The sequence below is a fragment of the Dermochelys coriacea genome, chromosome 3 (genome assembly GCF_009764565.3).
Source record: "Dermochelys coriacea isolate rDerCor1 chromosome 3, rDerCor1.pri.v4, whole genome shotgun sequence".
Classification (NCBI taxonomy): Eukaryota; Metazoa; Chordata; order Testudines; family Dermochelyidae; genus Dermochelys; species Dermochelys coriacea.
The window spans coordinates 114,440,089-114,462,473 of NC_050070.1; the positions used below are offsets into that span (position 1 = coordinate 114,440,089).

General features: G+C 41.5%; 1 protein-coding gene across 4 annotated transcripts in view; it reads left to right on the forward strand.

Moving 5' to 3' along the window:
* The window catches only part of UST (uronyl 2-sulfotransferase), a 344,421-nt gene that overhangs the window by 287,785 nt on the left and 34,251 nt on the right, over positions 1-22,385 (forward strand). Inside the window, exon 8 of one of the 4 annotated variants that reach the window (XM_038395940.2) lies at positions 4,669-4,948. The exons of 2 other annotated variants lie outside the window; for them this stretch is intronic. In XM_038395940.2, the coding sequence (XP_038251868.1) occupies positions 4,669-4,948 (280 nt within the window). Of the gene's footprint in view, positions 1-4,668; positions 7,712-22,385 lie in introns of those variants that run through there. One more of the 4 variants, XM_038395941.2, reaches the window with a different exon arrangement.

A 22,385-nucleotide genomic window follows, 5' to 3' on the forward strand; every position in this document is an offset into this window, starting at 1 on the left:
TCTTTTTAGTAAATTAAAGGAATGCCAAAACAAACACAGAAAAAAATAACCCTAGAAAGTAAATGGTGTAGTTTGTTGCTCTCTATATGGTGAATTGTCACAAAGGTCATAAAAGGGGGGCAGGCGGTACCCTGTCCTCTGGTGGAGCAGCTAGATTTACATAGCATTTCCAGATTGTTTATTTTGGCATGCTGCCAGATCTGCATAATTTTTCTATTATGCATGTTTGATGGATTAAGGGGAGGTGGTAAGGATGACTTCAAGGAGTGGTTCTGTAATTTTCTTTTATTTGTATTAAAGGGCCTTTAAGAGAGTTGAAGATTATAAACTAGTCTAACTAAAATTTAAGTGCAAATCAAGGTGAAGGTCAGTTGCGTTATCAAAACTTAGCTTAGATTGAAGCCAGGAAGGCAGGCCCATTTTGATCATAGCCCTGGCCTGCACTTTTCCCCAAACAGCATATATGCTTTGTATTTTTACACGCAGTTTGTTATTACTAATTAAGAGCAGTTACTGTGAGGCAAACTGACAAAAGCCAAGAAATCTAAAATGCTCCTGAACAATCAAAAATAACCACAATGGGCTTGAGGTTCCCCTCCCACAGAAGAACTCACTGGAGAGGAAAATCACATCTGGAGACTGCAAGAAAAGCCTCATGAAGTTTCCTCCTCGTCATCTCCAAGGGCAAAGGGGAAGGCGGTATGCGTTTGCAGCTTCTCAAAGCAGAAAGAGGGGAGGCATGCTGTAACTCAAAGATCTGTGTGGTAAGCAAAGGGCAACTGCACACAGCTAAAAGTCCTTCTTGCTGCCTGCAGGCCTCTCCTCCCGAGCAGCCTAGCTCTTTTAGCATTGCGGCCATTGGCACAATTCCTTGTGACTGAACACAAACCCCTCTCTCTACTGGAGTTAGCAGCCACAAAGGGGAATTAGTGCTACTAGAAGTAGGGATTTCCCAGAGAGACCATGTACAGAGAATAGCTGTTTCCAGTTCTTGCCCAGTGCCCCCACATCTCTCCTCCTGCCTCTAATCTGTGTCCTGTTTTGGAGGCGCTCCAAGGCAAATGGTCATACAAGGGAACATAGAGTGAAGGCACAGATCTCCTTTTCTTTTTCTTCCTTTCGTTCCCCCTCCCTTCCCCACACCAGATGATGCTTTCCTCTGCTCTCATGGAACTGGAGAGGAACAGCAGGCTCAGTAATTGCTAAGCAGGAGTAAGGGGAAAATATTTCACTTTAACTTTTTTTTTAAATCTACCACCAAATACATGCTAGACTCTGTGCAGTCAAATATGAGGACAAGGTCCTTGCCCTGAACATTTGCAATCTAACTAGAATATTACTAAAATAAACACAGCTTTGGCTTTGAAGTCTTTTTCTGTTTTTAAGTAAGAAGACATGGATTGTAGCTGTAAAGTGTATTATCCAGGCCTTGCACTCACATAGCTGTTGTTCTATGCTTCCAGTCATCTGAATTTTCACAGGCATTGTTTTATTTATTCTGTTTTGCTTTGTGCATACCTTTACGTAATAAACACTGTTATTGGGCCCTCTAGGTAAACTTAATATTTTTTCCTAAAATAAATATCTTGTGGCTTTTATAGCTGATTAAAAATGTTACTGTGTTCCCTAAAAATCATTCTAGATCATTCCTGTTGGGTGAATATGTAGGTGTTGGAGTTCACAGAGTTGCTTCACTGTTCCTCCTAGAAACTCTGCCTTTGGAGCTATTGAGCTATCCTGTAAACATGTATGTAAATAATTCTTCAAATGTGTATATATGGGCCCCGACCTGTGAAGCACTTAAGCATATGCATAGCTTTGTTCACATTAACAGTTCCACAGACTTCAATGGAAAGCTCACCTGAGCAAAATTATGCACATGTTGGTGCGATGCAGGATTGGAACCTTTCTTTATAAACTACAATGGCTTCCTTTGGATGGAATACTGTATAGACCAAAAGTAGATTTTTAGTGATATTAAACCATGTTGAGCTGTCCATGGTAGTCTTGCCTCAGTATGCTGGTGTGTTGTGTTTTGTTACTTCTTTGCCCAAGAAGAGGCAGCTACCAATAAATCTTCCCTAGCAGGTAATTTAATTTAACAAGCCTCTCCAGTGCCATAAGATCTCTCTTCTCCATACCCCACTGCTGTGTCCTCTTGGATCTGTCCAAGACTGTAGTGGTAACTGCAGGCACAATAAAGTGGATACTTCAACAGCAATACCAAGGCCCCCTCTGTTGTGACAGTTAATCTCTAAAATTGAGTGGAATATTTGGATTTCTTATTGGCATTTGGGAGACACATATGATAATCACTTCAGGGAAAAAATGAGCAGCAGAAACAGAGAAATTATCCAAGATCAAAAATCCTGTTTCCATGCAAATCTTAATAGTAAAGGATGAGGTAACAAAGAAGTATAAAGAACTGAACAGATAAAAATTAGTTCAGTTTTAAAAATGGTTGTATTCTGGTGTTCCTCTACTAATAATTTATGTATCAGGAAGTTTGTGAAGGATAAGTGCTTCTTTGTAGGCTAGCAAAGTAAAAGGGTGTGTGTGAGAGAGAGAGAGAGAGAGAGAGAGATCACATGGTTTCACATCAACAGTTTTTCTTAGCACCAAAGACAAAATATTCCAATATACAAAATAATGGCAGTCTGGTACAATCAAGATCTGCTATAAAAAGAGATAAGTTTGATGACAAAGAAGAAGAAGAGAAGAATAAGATTCACAGATTGTTCTTCCTGCTGTGTTTGTTGATTTGTGTTTCTCTGACATTAAAATAGAACAATATTTAATGCTTTCAGGTCTGAAGATGTTGGGCTCTAATAAATCACCATGAAGATGTTGAGAGACCATGGTGATGCATGTGATATAAAGGAATGTATAAACAGGCCTTTCTCTTTATTTCAAGGAAACTTGCCAAGTGGTATAGGATATATACTACCTCCTTTATCCTTGCTCTAACTAAGGGTATCCATCACTCAGAATCTGTCACCATTGTCTTGTGGCACTACTTTCAGACAAAGTGACAAAGTCAGGTGGAACAACTGTCTCGTCTTGCTGTTTCATCTCTTATTTCATGTCAATGTTATCTAATATTTTGAGATCAAGATGTCAGTGCTAGGACCAAAATCCATTAATCCCCTTTTCTTAGTTCTCCAGCCTGAACCTGTCAGTGCAACTCTCAATCTTTTTTTATAACATATAGCCTTCATTTTAGATCCAAACTTATATGTCCCACATAATTTACTGCTGTTTCCCTTTCTGTTACTATAAATCAAGAATATTGTATGCTCTGCATTGAGAAAACTAAGTGTCAGGAAACATGATTAGTTATAGAGATGAATGTCTCACCATTTTACATTTCCATCTCCACTATTGCTAAAGAAAAATGTGGACGTTAGGGAGGTTTCACAGTTAGAAGATTAGTACTTCATAGTAAGTTGCTTTTGATCTACAGTATTAATGGCACTCTGAGCAGTTCCCTCCTCCTCACATTGACTTGTGATTTTTCTATTCAAAAGAGGAAGAAAATGTTGGGGATGCTTAATGTTGTCTCTTGGTCTTATGTTTCCATCTAGTGGAAAACTGGGAAACCACAAAAGTAAACATGCCCTTCTTCTGACCTGGCGAGCTCTTGCATGTTTTTTTCTCTGACATTAAAATAAAACCAATTCTTGAGAGAGAAAAGACAGCTATATGCTTTTGTTAAGTGATCAATTTTATTAGGTGTTGAGTTATTTTATGTGAACTTATCACTTGTGAAAGGTATCAGATGGATGGAATCCTATAGACTCAGGACAAGGTAAGATTCTTCAGACAGTCCAGTCAATGCACCTTAATTAACCATGGAGGGACCACCATTAGGGTGAGAATTCCCCATGCACAGCCAATCCTTGACATGTCGGCTAAGGCTTTCCATTGGGCACTAAACTGTAACTCATCAAACTCATTTCACAAAGGCAAGCAACCAATCATCAGGTGGAAACAACCGTTGATCAGTACTACCATGCTGGATTCAGAAAGGTAACATGGGTAGCACTATATCTCATTACCAATTCCCCCTCCCCCAACTATCTATCTAACTTAGAACAAGAAGAAAACACAAAGTATTTGGTATGTTTTTTTAATTACTAGACCTAGCTATTTTGGGGAACATTTTCCCCCATAGTTAATGTTTACAGCAGACAAAGAAAGTACATTAAATATTACATTGGAGACGATTGAGCTCTAATAAATATTGGCTATTTAACCTTCCAGCTACTTGAGAAAAGTTTTCCCAAGCTAGGTGTGATTATGTATTTGTGTACACTTAAATTATGCTCATTCATGATCCTAGTTTACTCAAATAAGTGTGGCCAATTAGGAGCCTAGCTTGCCATATGCTGGCTAATATAAGATTAGTGCAAGCATCATTAGATAACTCCATGCATAGAATAGCCGTGTTCAAATGTACATGTGCAAATGTGCATGTGTAATTTTGAAAGTCTGGTCCACTATACTTTGTCCTTCTTTAAAAGTTTAATATTAAAAATTACTACACAAAAAGGGCTGGAGACATTTTTTTAAATCAATAATACAGTAGAACAGTGCCTTAGTTCTAAAGAAGAATGTGATTTTTGGTTCTAACTGTTGATCAGATCCAAAATTTTTTTTTTTTTACAGAACATAGGAAACTTGGAAATCTGACTGTGACAGTGAAAAAGACTATCCCTTCTCCAGAAGCCATACAGATCCTCTACCAGCGCATGAGATATGAATATGAGTTCTATTACTATGTCAAAGAGCAGTTCCACCTGCTAAAGCGCAAATTCGGACTTAAGTCTCATAGCAGTGAACCACCTCCCAAGCCAGAATTCTTTATTCCTTCTCCCCTGGAAACTGAAGAACCGATAGATGATGAGGAGCAAGATGATGAAAAGTGGTTAGAAGATATCTACAAAAGGTGATGCAAGCACCGAGCTCTTCTCTGGTGACCCCTCCAGCTTTCTCAATATTTTTTTATTATTAAAAAATATTCCTTAAGGGACTGAGTTAATGCGCAGCAGCATTTAAAACAAAAAAAAGTTCCTACATGTTGGGGCAATTGAGAGACACCCGGTTTTGCGGGTTATATTTGTTTAATTTTATTATATTTTTCTTGAGTCCATAGGATCCTTTATATGACATATTTTAAGATGGAACCATCTGTCATCTCATCACAAAATAACTTTTGCACAGTAAAATGCTACTGTACACATGTACCCATTTGCAAAACAACATATATTATGTTGGTAAATGATGTCTAAGTAACTTTCATAAAATCTCTGTCACCAGTAAGTCGTAATACCATGCCTGTTACCGTGGCATTGAATATCTGACACCATTTATAAGCTAGTAGGGATACCACTGAAGCATAGCAACAAGATCTGAATAGCAAGAAATATAAATGGTTATACGATCCAGAGCCATTGTAACAACACATAAGGTTCAAACTGTATTGGACTCAAAACAGAATAGACAGTCTCCCCTGGGGGACTTCCAGTGAGATGAGTTCAAGCAGATTATATCAGGCGAAATAAAACAGGTTAAAGAACCCAGTTAACTAGAAGGGTTCACAGAGTCAAAATGGAAAAAATTATTAGCGAAGTTGAATGATTGAGATGAACGGGTCGATGGAAAGCCAAGGGGACAGTATTGTGTGGTCTTGGGATTTTGTTTCTGCAGTTGAGAATGTTGCTCTTAGGCCCTGGAGGAAGAGGTGTGGTGCGTATTTTTTATTTTAAAGACAAAAATTATACTATTGTTGTTCCTACCATGGTCACAGACCCAAAATTATACATAGAAATTATTCATGCAAGAAACTCTTTCCTTTAGTATGAAGATTTCTATAACCTCAGTTCTGTGAGTCTTCATATCTCATACAAATAATTAACAGAATTAAGGTGAAATACAGGTGAGGACACCAAATTTGGGTGGAAGTGAAGTAAACGTGATTTTAAAATGAGGGATTTTTTTGTAATAAGAGACATTGACAGGTATGACTGACATCTTACATACTGCATAATGATAAAATAAAACAACAAAGAAAAAGAATATCAATGTGGCATCAGAAAAACAAAACACATTCAATGGTATATTGGTATGAATGGCGCTGAAAGTTTAAGTATTGTTATCAGGAAACACTAAAAAGTGGAGTGAATGGGGCTGGTTGAGGAAATGGGGAAAGTTCCATTTAAGTTTTCCCCAGGATTTCTGGTACAGTTTGTGACATTTAGGGCTAGAATATAACTTGGACAACATGCCCATACACGCCAATAAGTATCTACTTTCCACTCCTAAACAGACTACTCCAATCTTGGGTCCATGAACATAGGAGTAAGCAGAGCTGCTTACCTGTTTGCTCCCTCCCTGGAGCCGAGTGAGTGAGGGATGGGTGGAGTCTTGGCTTCACATGCACACTTGCTCATCAGCATAGCTGTGTCAGTGTGGCATGAGCAGGCGTAAACTACTAGTGCATGGACCAAGGAAGAAGTGCAGGAGAAATTGTAAATCCAAGGGGTGTCTCTACATCACAATGCCTCCCTATATCACTTCAGGGGGGGATACAACATGTGCACCACACCTTGCATGGGGCTGTGCCTATATTCACAATCTAATCATTGCTAGATTTCTTCTAGGCCAGTGGTTTTCAACCTTTTTCATTTGTGGACCCCTAAAAAATTTTGAATGGAAACCTTTGGAAATCTTAGACTTAGTCTGCAAACTTCCAAGGGTCTGCAGACCACAGTTGAAAATCACTGTTCTAAGCAATTTTGGCTGGTCTCTTTGGTAATTGCTTCAGGGGAGTTTCACTGTCTATGTATAGTCTGCAAAATGGATCTCCATTTGGAAGTAAAAAGCAAAAGTTATTTTGTGATTGAGGTACATGTACAGGCCCAAGCTATGAAGTGCTTTCTAGAGGCTTCCCCTTCCATGAGCCTGCAGGGATCCAAAATATATGGTGGGCCATCTTGATTATCTAACTGGTCTTTATTATACTCGTCTGCAGAGAAAAGAAGTAAAGAAGCATAATCGTGTTAAGACATGATAATTTTCAGAAAATATTACAGGGAGGGATTTTATTCTCACTCCTTACATCCCAGTTGTGTGGTACCAATGCACTACTGTGAAGGAAGGCATTAAAGAAAGCTGCAAGTGGCATAGATAACAATTAACATAGTCACTAAAATATGAATCTGCTGCATTGTATATTTTAAGTGGTTTCTATGAAATTACATTGAAAGAATAATGATTAGTTTACACACTGTGGAATTGGTATATTTTGGAAAGACAATTAATATTCTCAACTTTTTAAAAACAAATTCTGTCCAAGTCCTTTCACAAGTGTCATAGCAAAATAATCAGTCACTTAACTCATTCACCCTTCCTGCAAATTCACTTCCGCTTACTGTAGACATTTCAGTCTATTTTTATCTTTATTTAATGATATCTTCAGCCCCGATTACTTTATAACCTAAACACAAAAACTGGTACGTGATTTATTCTCTGGGTTTTAATGTTGTATTTTTCCTAACAACTGACCTGGCCTCTTCTCCCTGAATGGTAACTTCATGAATGTGTTGGCACATAAACGTCTACAATTCCTGGCCCAACAGTCCCTTTGTTTGTCATGAAATATGTTTTATATTTTACTTTAATGTATAAAAAGAACATTTTAAGCTGGTTAATCTTTGATTTATTTATTATAACTTTCCAGAACATTCCAAATTCTAAGTTGCTCAGGAAGGAGTTGATTTAAATGGTTTTATTTTGGTCTGGTGGATTTCTTTTTTCTCAAACAAAAATCACTGTTATAAACCTTTAGCCCACAACAGCTTTGCAGTAAGTGCCATATATGTATATGGGGGTGGGGGCAGATGGGTACTTGATAAAAATAAGAAAATATATCTGTTCATTAGCTTAGCTTTAAATGAAAGGAATCTTTGTTTGGCATGAAATATTCTTTAACTTATTCACTACCCTCTCTAAGATTCTGAAATATAAAAAACCCATATGGGAGGGTGGGGGGAGGTTTTGTTTATTGGGACTTTTTGTTTTTAACTCCAGTGATGTTTGAAAACTTGTGCTGTTCTGCTCTGCCTCGCCATATCCTGTTCTGTTCCTTCTCACCGTAGCCTATTTGGTTACTCAAGTTTTCCTTAACTGGATGTAATGCCAATGGATGGCACTTCATCTGGAAGCTTCCCCTGTAGAGCTTCGTTTTGTACAAAATAATTTATTATCTAAAAGGCCATACTGCAATAGTCAGAGTCAGGCAGGTTGTTTCTGGGTGGTTATTCTACATCTTGAATTGCCTTGAGGTACAAGGCCAAAGACTCAGTTACTTTAACTATTGGATAAGTGCTGTAAATATCCAGAGATGCACTGCCTGGTGTGCTTTATTGCTGTGAAGTGGAACTTATTTTTATGTACAAAGGGAAACAGCTTAGACCCATACCCTGCATTTTACTAGATATTATAGGTAAGATTATATTTGATACCCAGGCTAAAAAGCTCCAATTGTTTCCAGAGTTTAAAGCCATTTTAAAATGTAAAAGAATCACCAGTGGCAGTGCTGTCATACCAAACAGAAAATAAACCATTGTTATAATGCAACATTCTGGGGGAAAAATAAACTTTAGTTATAAATTTCAAGTGATAGTGATGAATGGTGCGTGTTTGTTACTGTTTATTTTCCATGTGCATGGCTGCATCAGAACATCTAAAATGCATGAGGAGGAGTAGCTCAAGATAACTGAACGTGTATAAAATGAATGGTACATTTGGAGTATTTCAGTTTGTTTTAAGTTCTTTGTCCCTGGTCTTTGTGATAAGTTGCTTTGGTTTTGTTGTATAGTTTGATTATCAGTGCCCTAAAAACGTTAAACGGAATGATAAAATTCAACCATTGGTGAATAAATCTTCAGGTTCTAGTGGCTAAAAGCCATTGAAGTCTGAGTCCTATCAGTATTTATTACAGTAAAATTAGTTTTTAAAGGGAGGGCACACTACTTGTACTGATAGGGGAAACCAGGTTGAATGGCATTTTGTACACTCACACCAAAAAAAATAGTCTATTGTCCACTAAAATGTAATTTAAAAAAAAAAAAAGTTTAATTCCTATACAAAATAAAGCCCTGTCATTCACAACTAAGGTTGAATGGTGCTTTATGTTTTTTCCTTAACTTAAAAAAACAACCCTGCAGTATTCCATATTAATAGCTCCAGCACTGCAGTATCATTACTGTAAGCCGGAATGTTTAGGATCATTGCATTATAATACCATAGCACTTTCTATTTTTTTAAAGGAATCAGTGCACAGAGGTCCACTGAAAATAATTCAGCATCCTGTTTGCACAAGCACATAAGCAAAGCAAGTATTCAGCATTGTTATTTATAAATTGTCATCAATGTACTTGATCCCATGTACAAAATGAAGACGACTCAGACCTTATCATAAGGAATTTCAGTCTTAGGGCCTAATCTTGCAAACCACTACCAGCCATAGTGCTTACTGCCATGAAATCAGTGGGGCTACTCTCTCTGGTATGCACTGCTCACTAGTCAGTGTTTGAAAGTTTAAGCCCTTGTTCAGACACAAACAAAACAGTTCAGATGTGCATATCACACTGGAAGACAGTTCAATGGAAATGACCCTTAACCTTCAAAATTGAATAGCAGGGGAAGAAGCTCATTTTAAAGATTTTTTTTGTAAGGCCCAGATCCTCACCTGCCATGAATTGGCATAGTACCATTGGTCTGGCTGCCATATAACTCAAAAGCTGCCTGATGTATTTGCTTCCAATTGTCCAAAAATTGATGCATTCTGTGCGTAACTGTGGCATGGAGGGAATTTTTACAGCTCTGTTATAACTTGTTGAAAATAGGGCTGTGTAATGGAAATGCTGACACGCCTTGACTGGCAGCACAAACAAATGCACTGCGTGGTACCTGATTGGCTTTTTTGATGGACATGTGCATTCCTTCTTTCGCATACAGCTCTCCTGGCTGGCAGGCCGCACAAATGTATTTGGCCACATGCTGTGCTTCCCCAAGTACAGCCAGAATCACAATTGAGCATAGTCAAGTGGTAAGATTTGACCAATAGTGTATTTGAATGTGGATTTTGAGTATAAACATGTGGATTTCCTTTTCTTAGTATATAAAGGAAGTATACAAGTCTGTTTTTGTATTTAAGCCCTGGTCTACACTAGGCGTTGAGGTCGAATTTAGCAGCATTAAATCGATGTAACCCTGCACCCGTCCACATGACGAAGCTCTTTTTTTTTTTTTTTTGACTTAAAGGGCTCTTAAAATCGATTTCCTTACTCCACCCCGACAAGGGTGAAATCAGTTTTGCTGGGTCAAATTTGGGGTACTGTGGATGCAATTAGATAGTATTGGCCTCGGGGATCTATCCCAGAGTGCTCCATTGTGACCATTCTGGACAGCACTCTCAACTCAGATGCACTGACCAGGTAGACAGAATAAGGCCTGCGAACTTTTGAATTTCAATTTCCTGTTTGGCCAGTGTAGTAAGCTGCAGGTGACCCGTGCGGAGCTCATCAGCAGAGGTGACCATGCAGAGCTCATCAGCAGAGGTGACCATGATGGAGTCCCAGAATCACAAAAGAGCTCCAGCATGGACCGAATGGGAGGTACGGGATCTGATCACTGTATGGGGAGAGGAATCTGTGCTATCAGAACTATGTTCCAGTTTTCAAAATGCCAAAACATTTGTCAAAATCTCCCAGGGCATGAAGGACAGAGGCCGTAACAGGGACCCGAAGCAGTGCCATGTGAAACTTAAGGAGCTGAGGCAAGCCTACCAGAAAACCAGAGAGGCGAATGGCCGCTCTGGGTCAGAGCCCCAGACATGCCGCTTCTATGATGAGCTGCATGCCATTTTAGGGGGTTCAGCCACCACTACCCCAGCCATGTTCTTTGACTCCTTCAATGGAGATGGAGGCAACATGGAAGCAGCTTTTGGGGATGATGATGAGATAGATAGCTCACAGCAAACAAGCAGAGAAACCGGTTTTCCTGACATCCAGGAACTGTTTCTCACCCTGGACCTGGAGCCAGTACCCCCTGAACCCACCCAAGGCTGCCTCCCGGACCCACCAGGCGGACCTCTGGTGAGTATACCTTTTAAAATACTATACAAGGTTTAAAAGCCAGCATGTTTAATGATTAATTTGCCCTGGCATTCGTGGCTCTCCTGGATATACTCCCAAAGCCTTTGTAAAAGGTTTCTGGGGAGGGCAGCCTTATTCCATCCACCATGGTAGGATACTTTACCACTCCAGGCCAGTAGCACATACTCGGGAATCATTGTAGAACAAAGCATTGCAGTGTATGTTTGCTGGCGTTCAAACAACATCCGTTCTTTATCTCTCTGTATTATCCTCAGGAGAGTGATATCATTCATGGTCACCTGGTTGAAATAGGGTGCTTTTCTTAAGGGGACATTCAGAGGTGCCCATTCCTGGTGGGCTGTTTGCCTATGGCTGAACAGAAATGTTCTCTGCTGTTAGCCATGCGGTGGGGGGAGACAAAATGCGACCTTGTAATGAAAGCACATGTGCTACGTATGTAATGTTAACAGCAAGGTTTACCATGAAAGAGTGTACCCATTGTTACATAAAATGTGTGTTTTCAAAAACCACTGTCCCTTTTTTTTTCTCCACCAGCTGCATGTGTTTCAAGGATCACAGGATCTTCTCCTTCCCAGAGGCTAGCGAAGATTAGAAGGCGAAAAAACCGCACTCACAATTAAATGTTCTCTGAGTTCATGCTGTCCTCCCACACTGACAGAGCACAGACAAATGCATGGAGGCAGACAATGTCAGAGTGCAGGAAAGCACAAAATGACCAGGAGGAGAGGTGGCAGGCTGAAGAGAGTAAGTGGCGGGTTGAAGAGAGGGCTGAAGCTGAAAGGTGGCAGCAGCATGATGAGAGGAGGCAGGATTCAATGTTGAGGTTGCTGGAGGATCAAACTAATATGCTCCAGCGTATGGTTAAGCTGCAGGAAAGGCAGCAGGAGTACAGACCACCGCTACAGCCCCTGTGTAACCAACCGCCCTCCTCCCCAAGTTCCATAGCCTCCTCACCCAGATGCCCAAGAACGCGGTGGGGGGGCCTCTGGCCACCCAGCCACTCCACCCCAAAGGATTGCCCAAGTAACAGAAGACTGGCATTCAATAAATTTTAAACTTTTAAAGTTCTGTGTGGCCTTGTTCTTCCCTCCTCCACCACCCCTCCTGGGCTACCTTGTTAATTATCCCCCTATTTGTGTGATGAATTAATAAAGAATGCATGAATGTGAAGCAACAATGACTTTATTGCCTCTGCAAGTGGTGATTGAAGGGAGGTGGGGAGGGTGGTTAGCTTACAGGGAAGTAGAGTGAACCAAGGGGCGGGGGGTTTCATCAAGAAGAAACAAACAGAACTTTCACACCGTAGTCTGACCAGTCATGAAACTGGTTTTCAAAGCTGCTATGATGCGCACCGCACCCTCCTGTGCTCTTTTAACCGCTCTGGTGTCTGGCTGTGCGTAACCAGCAGCCAGGCGATTTGCCTCAACCTCCCACCCTGCCATAAACGTCTCCCCCTTACTCTCATAGATATTGTGGAGCACACAGAAAGCAGTAATAACAGTGGGAATATTGGTTTTGCTGAGGTCTAACCGAGTCAGTAAACTGCGCCAGCGCGCTTTTAAACGTCCAAATGCACATTCTACCACCATTCTGCACTTGCTCAGCCTGTAGTTGAACAGCTCCTAACTACTGTCCAGGCTGCCTGTGTATGGCTTCATGAGCCATGGCATTAAGGGTTAGGCTGGGTCCCCAAGGATAACTATAGGCATTTCAACATCCCCAACGGTTATTTTCTGGTCTGGGAAGAAAGTCCCTTCCTGCAGCTTTTGAAACAGACCAGAGTTCCTGAAGATGCGAGCGTCATGTACCTTTCCCGGCCATCCCTCGTTGATGTTGGTGAAACGTCCCTTGTGATCCACCAGTGCTTGCAGCGCTATTGAAAAGTACCCCTTGCGGTTTATGTACTCGCTGGCTTGGTGCTCCGCTGCCAGGATAGGGATATGGGTTCCGTCTATGGCCCCACCACAGTTAGGGAATCCCATTGCAGCAAAGCTATCCACTATGACCTGCACATTTCGCAGGGTCACTACCCTTGATATCAGCAGATCTTTGATTGTGTTGGCTACTTGCATCACAGTAGCCCCCACAGTAGATTTGCCCACTCCAAATTGATTCCCAACTGACCGGTAGCTGTCTGGCGTTGCAAGCTTCCACAGGGCTATTGCCACTCGCTTCTCAATTGTGAGGGCTGCTCTCATCTTGGTATTCTTGCGCCTCAGTGCAGGGGAAAGCAAGTCACAAAGTTCCATGAAAGTGCCCTTATGCATGCGAACGTTCGCAGCCTCTGGGAATCGTCCCAGACCTGCAACACTGTGCGGTCACAGTAGTCTGTCCTTGTTTCCCGGGCCCAGAATCGGTGTTCCACCGCATGAGCCTGCCCCATTAGCACCATGATGCCTACATTGGCAGGGACCGTGCTTTGAGAGAAGTCTGTGTCTATGTTCTCATCACTCTTGTAACCCCGCTGACTTCGCCTACTCACCCGGTTTCGCTTTGCCAGGTTCTGGTGCTGCATATACTGCTGGATAATGCGTGTGGTGTTTAATGTGCTCCTAATTGCCAAAGTGATCTGAGCGGGCTCCATGCTTGCCGTGTTATGGCGTCTGCACAGAAAAAAGGCGCGGAATGATTGTCTGTTGTTGCCCTGACAGAGGAAGGGGCGACTGATGACATGGCTTACAGGGTTGGCTTACAGGAATTAAAATCAACAAAGGGGGTGGCTTTGTGAGAAACTGAATGGCCGCCTTAAGGATAGAACTCAAAACCTCAAAGATAGAACTCAAAACTGGGTTTCGCAGGCCGTTGATTTCACAGAGGGAGGGAGGAGAAAATGAATACAAAACAAATCTGGTCTGTTTCTTGTTTTGAGCCACTTCATTTATCTTTATACATCTTGCTGGCAGCAGACTGTGCAGTACAACCGTTAGCCATCGTCACCTCCTGGGTCCTCGGCAGAAGATGGTGTAGTATGATTACTGGTCATCGTCTTCTGCTAGCTGCAGATTAAAAGACAGTGCACTGCCGGTAGGACTCAATCGCCATGAGATGAAACAAGGGAAATGAGCTGGTTGAGTCACTCCCATGTTTGCCCAGGCGCCTGGTTAAAAGAGTACCCAGGACTACGTCGACGACGGCTACCAGTCATACTGCACTGTCTGCTGCCAAAAGGCAATAAACTGCTGCTGTGTAGCAATGCAGTACCACGTCCGCCAGCACCCAGGAGACATACGGTGATGGTTAGCTGAGCGGGCTCCATGCTTGCCGTGGTATGGCGTCTGCACGGATAACTCAAGAAAAAAGGCGCAAAACGATTGTCTGCCCTTGCTTTTACGGAGGGAGGGAGGGAGGGAACGGGGGCCTGACGATATGTACCCAGAACCACCCGCGATAATGTTTTAGCCCCATCAGGCAGTGGGATTTCTACCCAGAATTCAAATGGGCGGTGGAGACTGTGGGATAGCTACCCACAGTGCAAAGCTCCGGAAGTCGATGGTTGCCTCAGTACTGTGGACACAGTCTGCCGACTACATGCACTTAGAGCATTTGTGTGGGGACACACACACTTGACTGTATAAAAACGCTTTCTACAAAACCGACTTCTATAAATTCGACCTAATTTTGTAGTGTAGACATATCCTAAGTGATTATAGGAGAATTTAGCTGTCTTAAAAGAGGAGCTAATGGGAGCAGGTTTTATGCAAACCTTCCTCACATAGTCCTTTCAATATACCTCGTCTGTAACAGTCTTTCTATTCCAGTTTTGGTGTCTCTTGAACAGAGATGCCAGTGGCAATGAATTGTACCCAACTGCGTGGAAGTTTGTGCTGTGAAGAAATATGGGGATTAGGATAGGACCAGAGGGGATGGGCTGTCCACTGATAAGAGCAGGGGCCTGAGAAATAAGAAAACGTAAGGGTTCAAGTTCCAGCAGAGACCTTGCACAAGCTGTTTGGTATTCTTGTGTCTATGCAGTTTTACCAAGTGAGTTGACAAAGTGGGACCATGACTTAAAACCAAATGCTGCCTCGGGTGTGAGCTTCACTGAGTTAATTTTTTTTAATTCTTTCATACACGCTTCAAAACTGCAAAACTGCCCAAGAAATTTTACTAACTGTCTTCACAAGGAGACAGCCTTCACTGGTGAATGAAGACCACGAATTCCTTGGATTCATGAACAAAGTCTACCAGGTTGATCTCTGGTACTGCCCACCTTATACCTCCAATTCAGTGCTATAGACAATCAGAAACTAGGAATCATTAGCTAATGTTTGCCCAACACTTCCAAACTGTAAAGTGCACTATAGTGCAAATTCAAAGTATTACTGGATAATAAGCTTTGGTTCATACCATGCCAAGATGATATGGGAAAGGGAATGTCCACCCTGTGAAATTAATTTGGATTAAGATAAAGTGTAAATTTAAAGCAGAATAGCTATTCCTAATGTGTTGTGTGAGTACTCTGATTCCGGAGTAAGAGTACCTTATTCCACACCAAGTTAATCAGGACTAATTAATCAGGAATAGCTATTCCAGAATAGTTCCCCATATAAACAAACACATAGAGAGTCTCAATAATGAAAAAAGAAAAGGAGTACTTGTGGCACCTTAGAGACTAACACATTTATTTGAGCATAAGCTTTCGTGAGCTACAGCTGACTTCATCGGATGCATTCTGTGGAAAATACAGTGGGGAGATTTATTTACACACACAGAACATGAAACAATGGGTTTTATCATACACACTGTAAGGAGAGTGATCACTTAAGATGAGCTATTACCAGCAGGAAGGAGGGGGGGAAGGAGGAAAACTTTAAGTTTTCTCCCCTTTAAGGTTTTCCTCCTTCCCCCCTCCTTCCTGCTGGTAATAGCTCATCTTAAGTGATCACTATCCTTACAGTGTGTATGATAAAACCCATTGTTTCATGTTCTCTGTGTGTGTATATAAATCTCCCCACTGTATTTTCCACCGAATGCATCCGATGAAGTGAGCTGTAGCTCACGAAAGCTTATGCTCAAATAAATGTTAGTCTCTAAGGTGCCATAAGTACTCCTTTTCTTTTTTGCGAATACAGACTAACACAGCTGCTACTCTGAAACCTGTTATCAATAATGAAAGGAATATTGTAAAGCCCCAAACTGGCCATTTGCTGTAATCTCCCCATTCTAGTCATGATTCTCAAAAGCAGAAAGGAGTAGGCTCAGGGAGACGATTGAAACCCAGTCTGAATTAGTGCAAGAGGGATGCTGCTAGACCAGCTCTGCATAAGGAAGCTTCCTCCTACACAAAGGAAATTCTCATTTGGGAATCTCTGGGCCACATTGGTGTAAGCAGAAGGAGGTAGGGTGTATTAACCATGTCAAGTGCCCTTATCAGCTGGGAGAATCCAGCCCTAAATATAAGAGATTCTAAACGAGGTTACTTTGTGACACACAAAAATAGAGTCGGGGGTAACTAAAGTTGGGCTTCTAAATTCACAGTTAGGACTAGATTGTGGGGGAGATTTTCCAAAGAACAAATGGCAGATAAGCACCTGATTCCCATTGAAATCAATGAGCAGGTATTTTTTATTTTAACTTTTTTCACCCATTTTAGAGTCAAGCAGATCTACTTGTAAACTGTACCTGATACATTTCCCAAGATTGATCCATCAATCCATTTAACTTAGGTACTTTTATCCCTGCCCACCCTTCATAGTATCTGAGTGCCTTACAGTCCTTAGTATTTGTTCGTCTGTAAGGTCGGGGTGTATTATTAATCTCCATTTAACACACAAGGAGCTGAGGCACAGAATGACTAAGTGACTTTCCCAAGGTTACATACGAAGTATGTGGCAAAGCACAGGCCTACACCCATGTCTTCCAAGTCCCAAACTTGCGTCTTAACCAATGGACCAACCCTCCTCTCTTTCAATGGCCACTAGCTTTTAGAAGGCAGGGCATTGGGCTTGAGTAATTTTAATAAGTGGATCTTTATTCAGTAAAAGCAATGTGAAATCTTAAATGTGAGGAATGAGGTCCCAATGGGACATCCAACCATTTTTATCCTTTATGATTAGTTGTTGTTGTTGTTGTTGTTTGTTCTCTGTTTAGAGTTTAAATAATAAACACCCAGACAAACAGCTCTAGGCAATTGCAAATGACTGCAGAAAAAAAATCATATAAATAGTGAATGAACTAGATCAGCACAACAGCCCCTTTAACCACCCCCCAAAGTATGTACCCACAGCTTCCTCTCAAAATCCCAGTCAAATCAATGGTGCTTGCAGCATGCCACAGGGCATCCATGTGCTATTTTGCCCCAAAGTGTTCTTGTTATATTATCTTGCTTGTTATTATTTATTATTTGTGTTGCAATAGTGCCTGGGAAACTTAACCATGGACCGGGTCCCCATTGTGCTAGGTGCTGCACAGACACAGAACAAGAAGACCATCTCTGCCTCCAAAGAGTTTACAATCTAAATGTGATATTAAAAAAACAGTTTCTGACCTCTCTCCCCCCAAAAGTGTGTGTGCCTGAAGTTAGCAATCCAGTGATTTTACGGCTGTAACAATCACCTTCCTTTACCCCATCTCACCTTTGCTGTTTGTTTGACCTCACTTGCTACGTAACATCTACAGCATAGAGTGCATGCTCTTTGGGGCAGGAGCTCTCTCTCTTCTGGGAAGCATCTTACGCATTTTATGAATGAAAATGGGCACAGACCAAAATTCTGCATCTGACCACCCAGCACTTTGTAGAGGGAAATACAGAGGCTGAACCCAGCTCTAAATATTGCAAAGCTTGTGTGGGATGAACCTAATACCCCAGGATCTCAACTCTGTATGTGTTTTAAAGCTGGTTTCTGATCCAAATATTGGATTTGGGGCTATCTCTGTTGATATAATTCCTTTGGGAAGAGAGAGTCGAATTTAACCCCTTCATTTTTAAGGAAGAAGTCTGAAATGTGCACAATTGTCAACAGACATTGTCAGGTAAGTTCATAAGGAGAGGAAGGGAGCCTCAGAAGTATCTATCCCAAAATCTGGAGGGATAGAGCCCTCAAAGCCCATTTGAATCAATGGGAGACTTTCCACTGTCTTCTGTGGGCATTGTACCAAGTGATCGGATTTTTCAGAAATGCTAACCATCTGTAGGTCCCATTGACTTCCACAGGAGATGTAAGTGCTTAGGACCCATAGAAAAACAGACTGGGTAAAATTTTCAGAAGCACCTGTGCCTTAGGCTCCTATGGTTCCCTTTTCAAAAGTGACTTAGAAGTCAATGGGATTTAGGCTCCTACATCACTTGGTCACTTTTGAAAATGTTATCCTTTGTATTATGTTAATCAGGAAATGAAGTGCAGATACAGACGAATTCCTAGGAAGCCAAATTCCATTTTTCATACAGATATTCCTGGTGAAGAGCAATGCAGAAACTGTAAGCAACATGGAATAGTGTCATCTTTATAGGATTGGGTTTTCCCCAAAAAAATCCCCTGAGGTATTGGTCACTCTGAATCAGTTTAGCTAGAAGAGGTTCATCTCACATACTCAAAAAATTCCAATTCTCAACAGAGTCTGGACTCAAGAAAACCATCAATGCTCTTCAAACAATAAGCCTCACCACAGAAGATGGCGTTGGTTCGAATCAGGCAAGCGCCTTAAAATGTTTGAAACTCCTCGTGCTGGACCTGCCGAGGAGCTAGTCTTGAGAAGCCAAGAGATCAGAATTGTTTAGGGTTTGCCTGGCTGCTGCAGCACCCTGTTTTCCCCTTGTTCCTCCATAGGGCATGTCAATCATTTCAGGTTAGCTGGGACAGTGACAGTCCCCACCCCACCCCTTTTTTTTTAACAAGCATCTGTTGCAAGGGTTGGCAGCCTTTCGGAAGCAGTGGGCTGAGTCTTTATTTATTCCCTCTCATTTAAGGTTTCGCCTGCCAGTCATCCATTTTAACATTTTTCAGAAGGTCTCTTTCTATAAATCTATAATCTAGAACTAAACTATTGTGGTATGTAAAGTAAATAAGGTTTTTAAAATGTTTAAAAAGCTTCATTTAAAATTAAATTAAAATGCAGATCTTATCAGTTTAGTGTGATCCTTTGCCCCTGCTGAGTTTTCAATGTCTGGCACGTATTTGGATACTTTAAGCTGCACACAGGCTTCGGAGTGATCAGTTGTTAACAGGCTCCAAGAGGACAGATTTCATGTGTGAAAATACCAGTTCCCACAAGTATATGGATCCAAATGCCAAGTGCATTGCAAACACAATTTTCTTCAAACAGTTTAATTTCACTGACAGGGACATCCAGCAGGTCAGAAGAGAGGCCTCATGATCTCTCTCGGTAGCTTCAAGTATATTCCACAGATCTCCAAACTTTGATGCCCACTATTCTGAGCTTTTTAATTGGATGAGCTGCATTTTGAAATCTTCAACACCCATCCACTGAAATACAGACAAATCCAAGTAGTTTTCGTTGAACTTTTCAGGTTTAATTAGAAAAGAAAGCATTGGGTCAAATCTCTGGAAATCTTGAAATCTGACAGAAAATTCTGATTCCACTTCTTGCATGTACATTCTGATCTCAACCTCAAATGTAGTGTGCTGTTCCATGTGGCATGATAGTGATGTAAGCAGCAAATCAGGACTAAGAAATATCCCAGTACTGTGGTGCTGGAACAATTTTTAAGGTGGGGGTGCTGAGCTGTGCCCCCTCTTGCCCCTGTCTGCACCCCTCACTGCCCCAGGCTGGGGCCAGTGGGCCACAGCTGGGGGTGGCTGCAGATCCCCAGGCCAGTAGCAGAGCCCTCCAGACAGGTGGCCGGGACCTGGGGCCAGCAGCAGGCGAAGCGGGGCCAGCGGACGGAACCGCGGCTGGCAGGGGCCAGCGGCCGGTACCCCAGGCCAGCAGCATAGCCCCCGGAACCGGTGACCAGGACCTGGGCAGTGCGAGTGTCACTGAAAATCAGCTCGCATGCGTGCCATAGGTTGCCTACCCCGATCTATTGTTTTTCCATTCTGTCCCTCCAAAAAATACTGCTCATTCAATTTATTTCAATCCAGTTAAAAGGTGTGTCCCTGTTTTCGTACTGACTGCTCCTATTGGTAGCTTCCAAGTGCTGGCAGGGGATCTGTATGGAAAAGTTATGAAGGCTGAATTGGAAGTAATTCAGAATTGGGAATTGGTGGCTGTGAGCAGAATAGGTAAACACCATTGGAATAGCTGGGACTGCAGGCTTACATAATAGTATAGTGCACTTCCAGAGTGTTACAAACAAGTTAACAAAACAAGTACATGTGTCAAGCTTTGCAATTTTTGGCCACTACTCTGCATGGAATTTAGAAGAGTTTTTATAAGGTAGGAATGGAGGTGAAGAAGGGGGGTTAGAAATTTCCTGAAGATAGAGCCTGAAGGAATTTGACCAGTAGTATTAGGTTATCCCAGGTGTGGACTGTTGTTATGCTATACAAAGCACATGGGATCTTTTATAAGAGAGAAGGCAAATACCCCATATTTATTGAAAATGCAACAGTTAGCATATGCTTTTCAGTCACACACACACATACACATCATGCACACAGTCCTGCCAGTTGATGTTTTTATAGTTACCAGTGCAGAGTCTGGATCAATCTAGTGGCCAGCCAGATTGGTCACAGAAGGGAGCCAGGTTCTGTCGGTCACAGTCCGATGCTCCTGGAGTAGTGGCAAAACGAACCCAAAGTCCCATGGCAAAGCACCCTGTTCTTAAACATTTCAAAACACTTCCGAGAGGGTTATCCTGTCCTGGATTGATTTAATCACTTGTCTTTAGGGGTGCTAGCCTTCACCTCAGGGTCGTCAATTTACCCTTCCTCAATCATGGATGTACATTGATGGTTCTCTGGCAAGATTAGTCTCCTTAGGTTTCTTCGCCCTTGCTTTCTTGATCATCTGGTTAACAATGGCCTTCACATCTTATCTTTTCCTGATGCATGCATTCCTCATTCATACTGTCTTTCACAGAAACCTTCAAAGGTAGCAGACTACATTGTAAATTAAGCCTTGCTAAATCTTATAACTAAAATGATTCACATTGGCTTCAAGCCCTCGACATTTCCTTACCATCTATTTATCAGAGACACAATACAAAATCCTGTCTTTTACTAACAAAACTTTATAACAGGTCCTAATTGTAATGCATATGGGAAACAGGATCCAGTCTCAGACAATCATTCCTTTCTGTTATTCAAAAAGGGTGGCTGGCAGAATGAAATCAAGGTTTACATCAATTCTTATAGTAATCCTGTCCCTAAACTGTGGCCTAGAAGAAGACTGAAATGGATAAAATAATTACATGGCATGATGATGTGGGAAGTTTAGTCAGAGTATAAGGAGCAGGAGTCGAGTAGAGTTGGACCTTGCAAAGGGAATTAAAACCAATAATAAAAGGTTCTATAGCCATATAAATAAGAAGAAAACTAAGAAGAAGTGGGGCCGCTAAACACTGAGGATGGAGTGGAGGTTAAAGATAAGCTAGGCATGGCCCAATATCTAAACAAATACTTTGCCTCAGTCTTTAATAAGGCTAAAGAGGATCTTGGGGATAATGGTAGCATGACAAATGGGAATGAGGATATGGAGGTAGATATTACCATAGCTGAGGTAGAAGCAAACCTCAAACAGCTTAATGGGACTAAATCGGGGGGCCCAGATAATCTTCATCCAAGAATATTAAAGGAATTGGCACCTGAAATTGCAAGCCCATTAGCAAGAATTTTTAATGAATCTGTAAACTCAGGAGTTGTACCGAATGATTGGAGAATTGCTAATATAGTTCCTATTTTTAAGAAAGGAAAAAAAAGTGATCCGGGTAACTACAGGCCAGTTAGTTTGACATCTGTAGTATGCAAGGACCTGGAAAAAATTTTGAAGGAGAAATTAGTTAAGGACATTGAAGTCAATGGTAAATGGGACAAAATACAACATGGTTTTACAAAAGGTAGATCATGCCAAACCAACCTAATCTCCTTTTTTGAAAAAGTAACAGATTTTTTAGATAAAGGAAATGCAGTGGATCTCATTTACCTAGATTTCAGTAAGGCATTTGATAGTGTGCCACATGGGGAATTATTAGTTAAATTGGAGAAGATGGGGATCAATATGAACATCAAAAGATGGATAAGGAATTCGTTAAAGGGGAGACTGCAGCGGGTCCTACTGAAAAGCGTACTGTCAGGCTGGAGG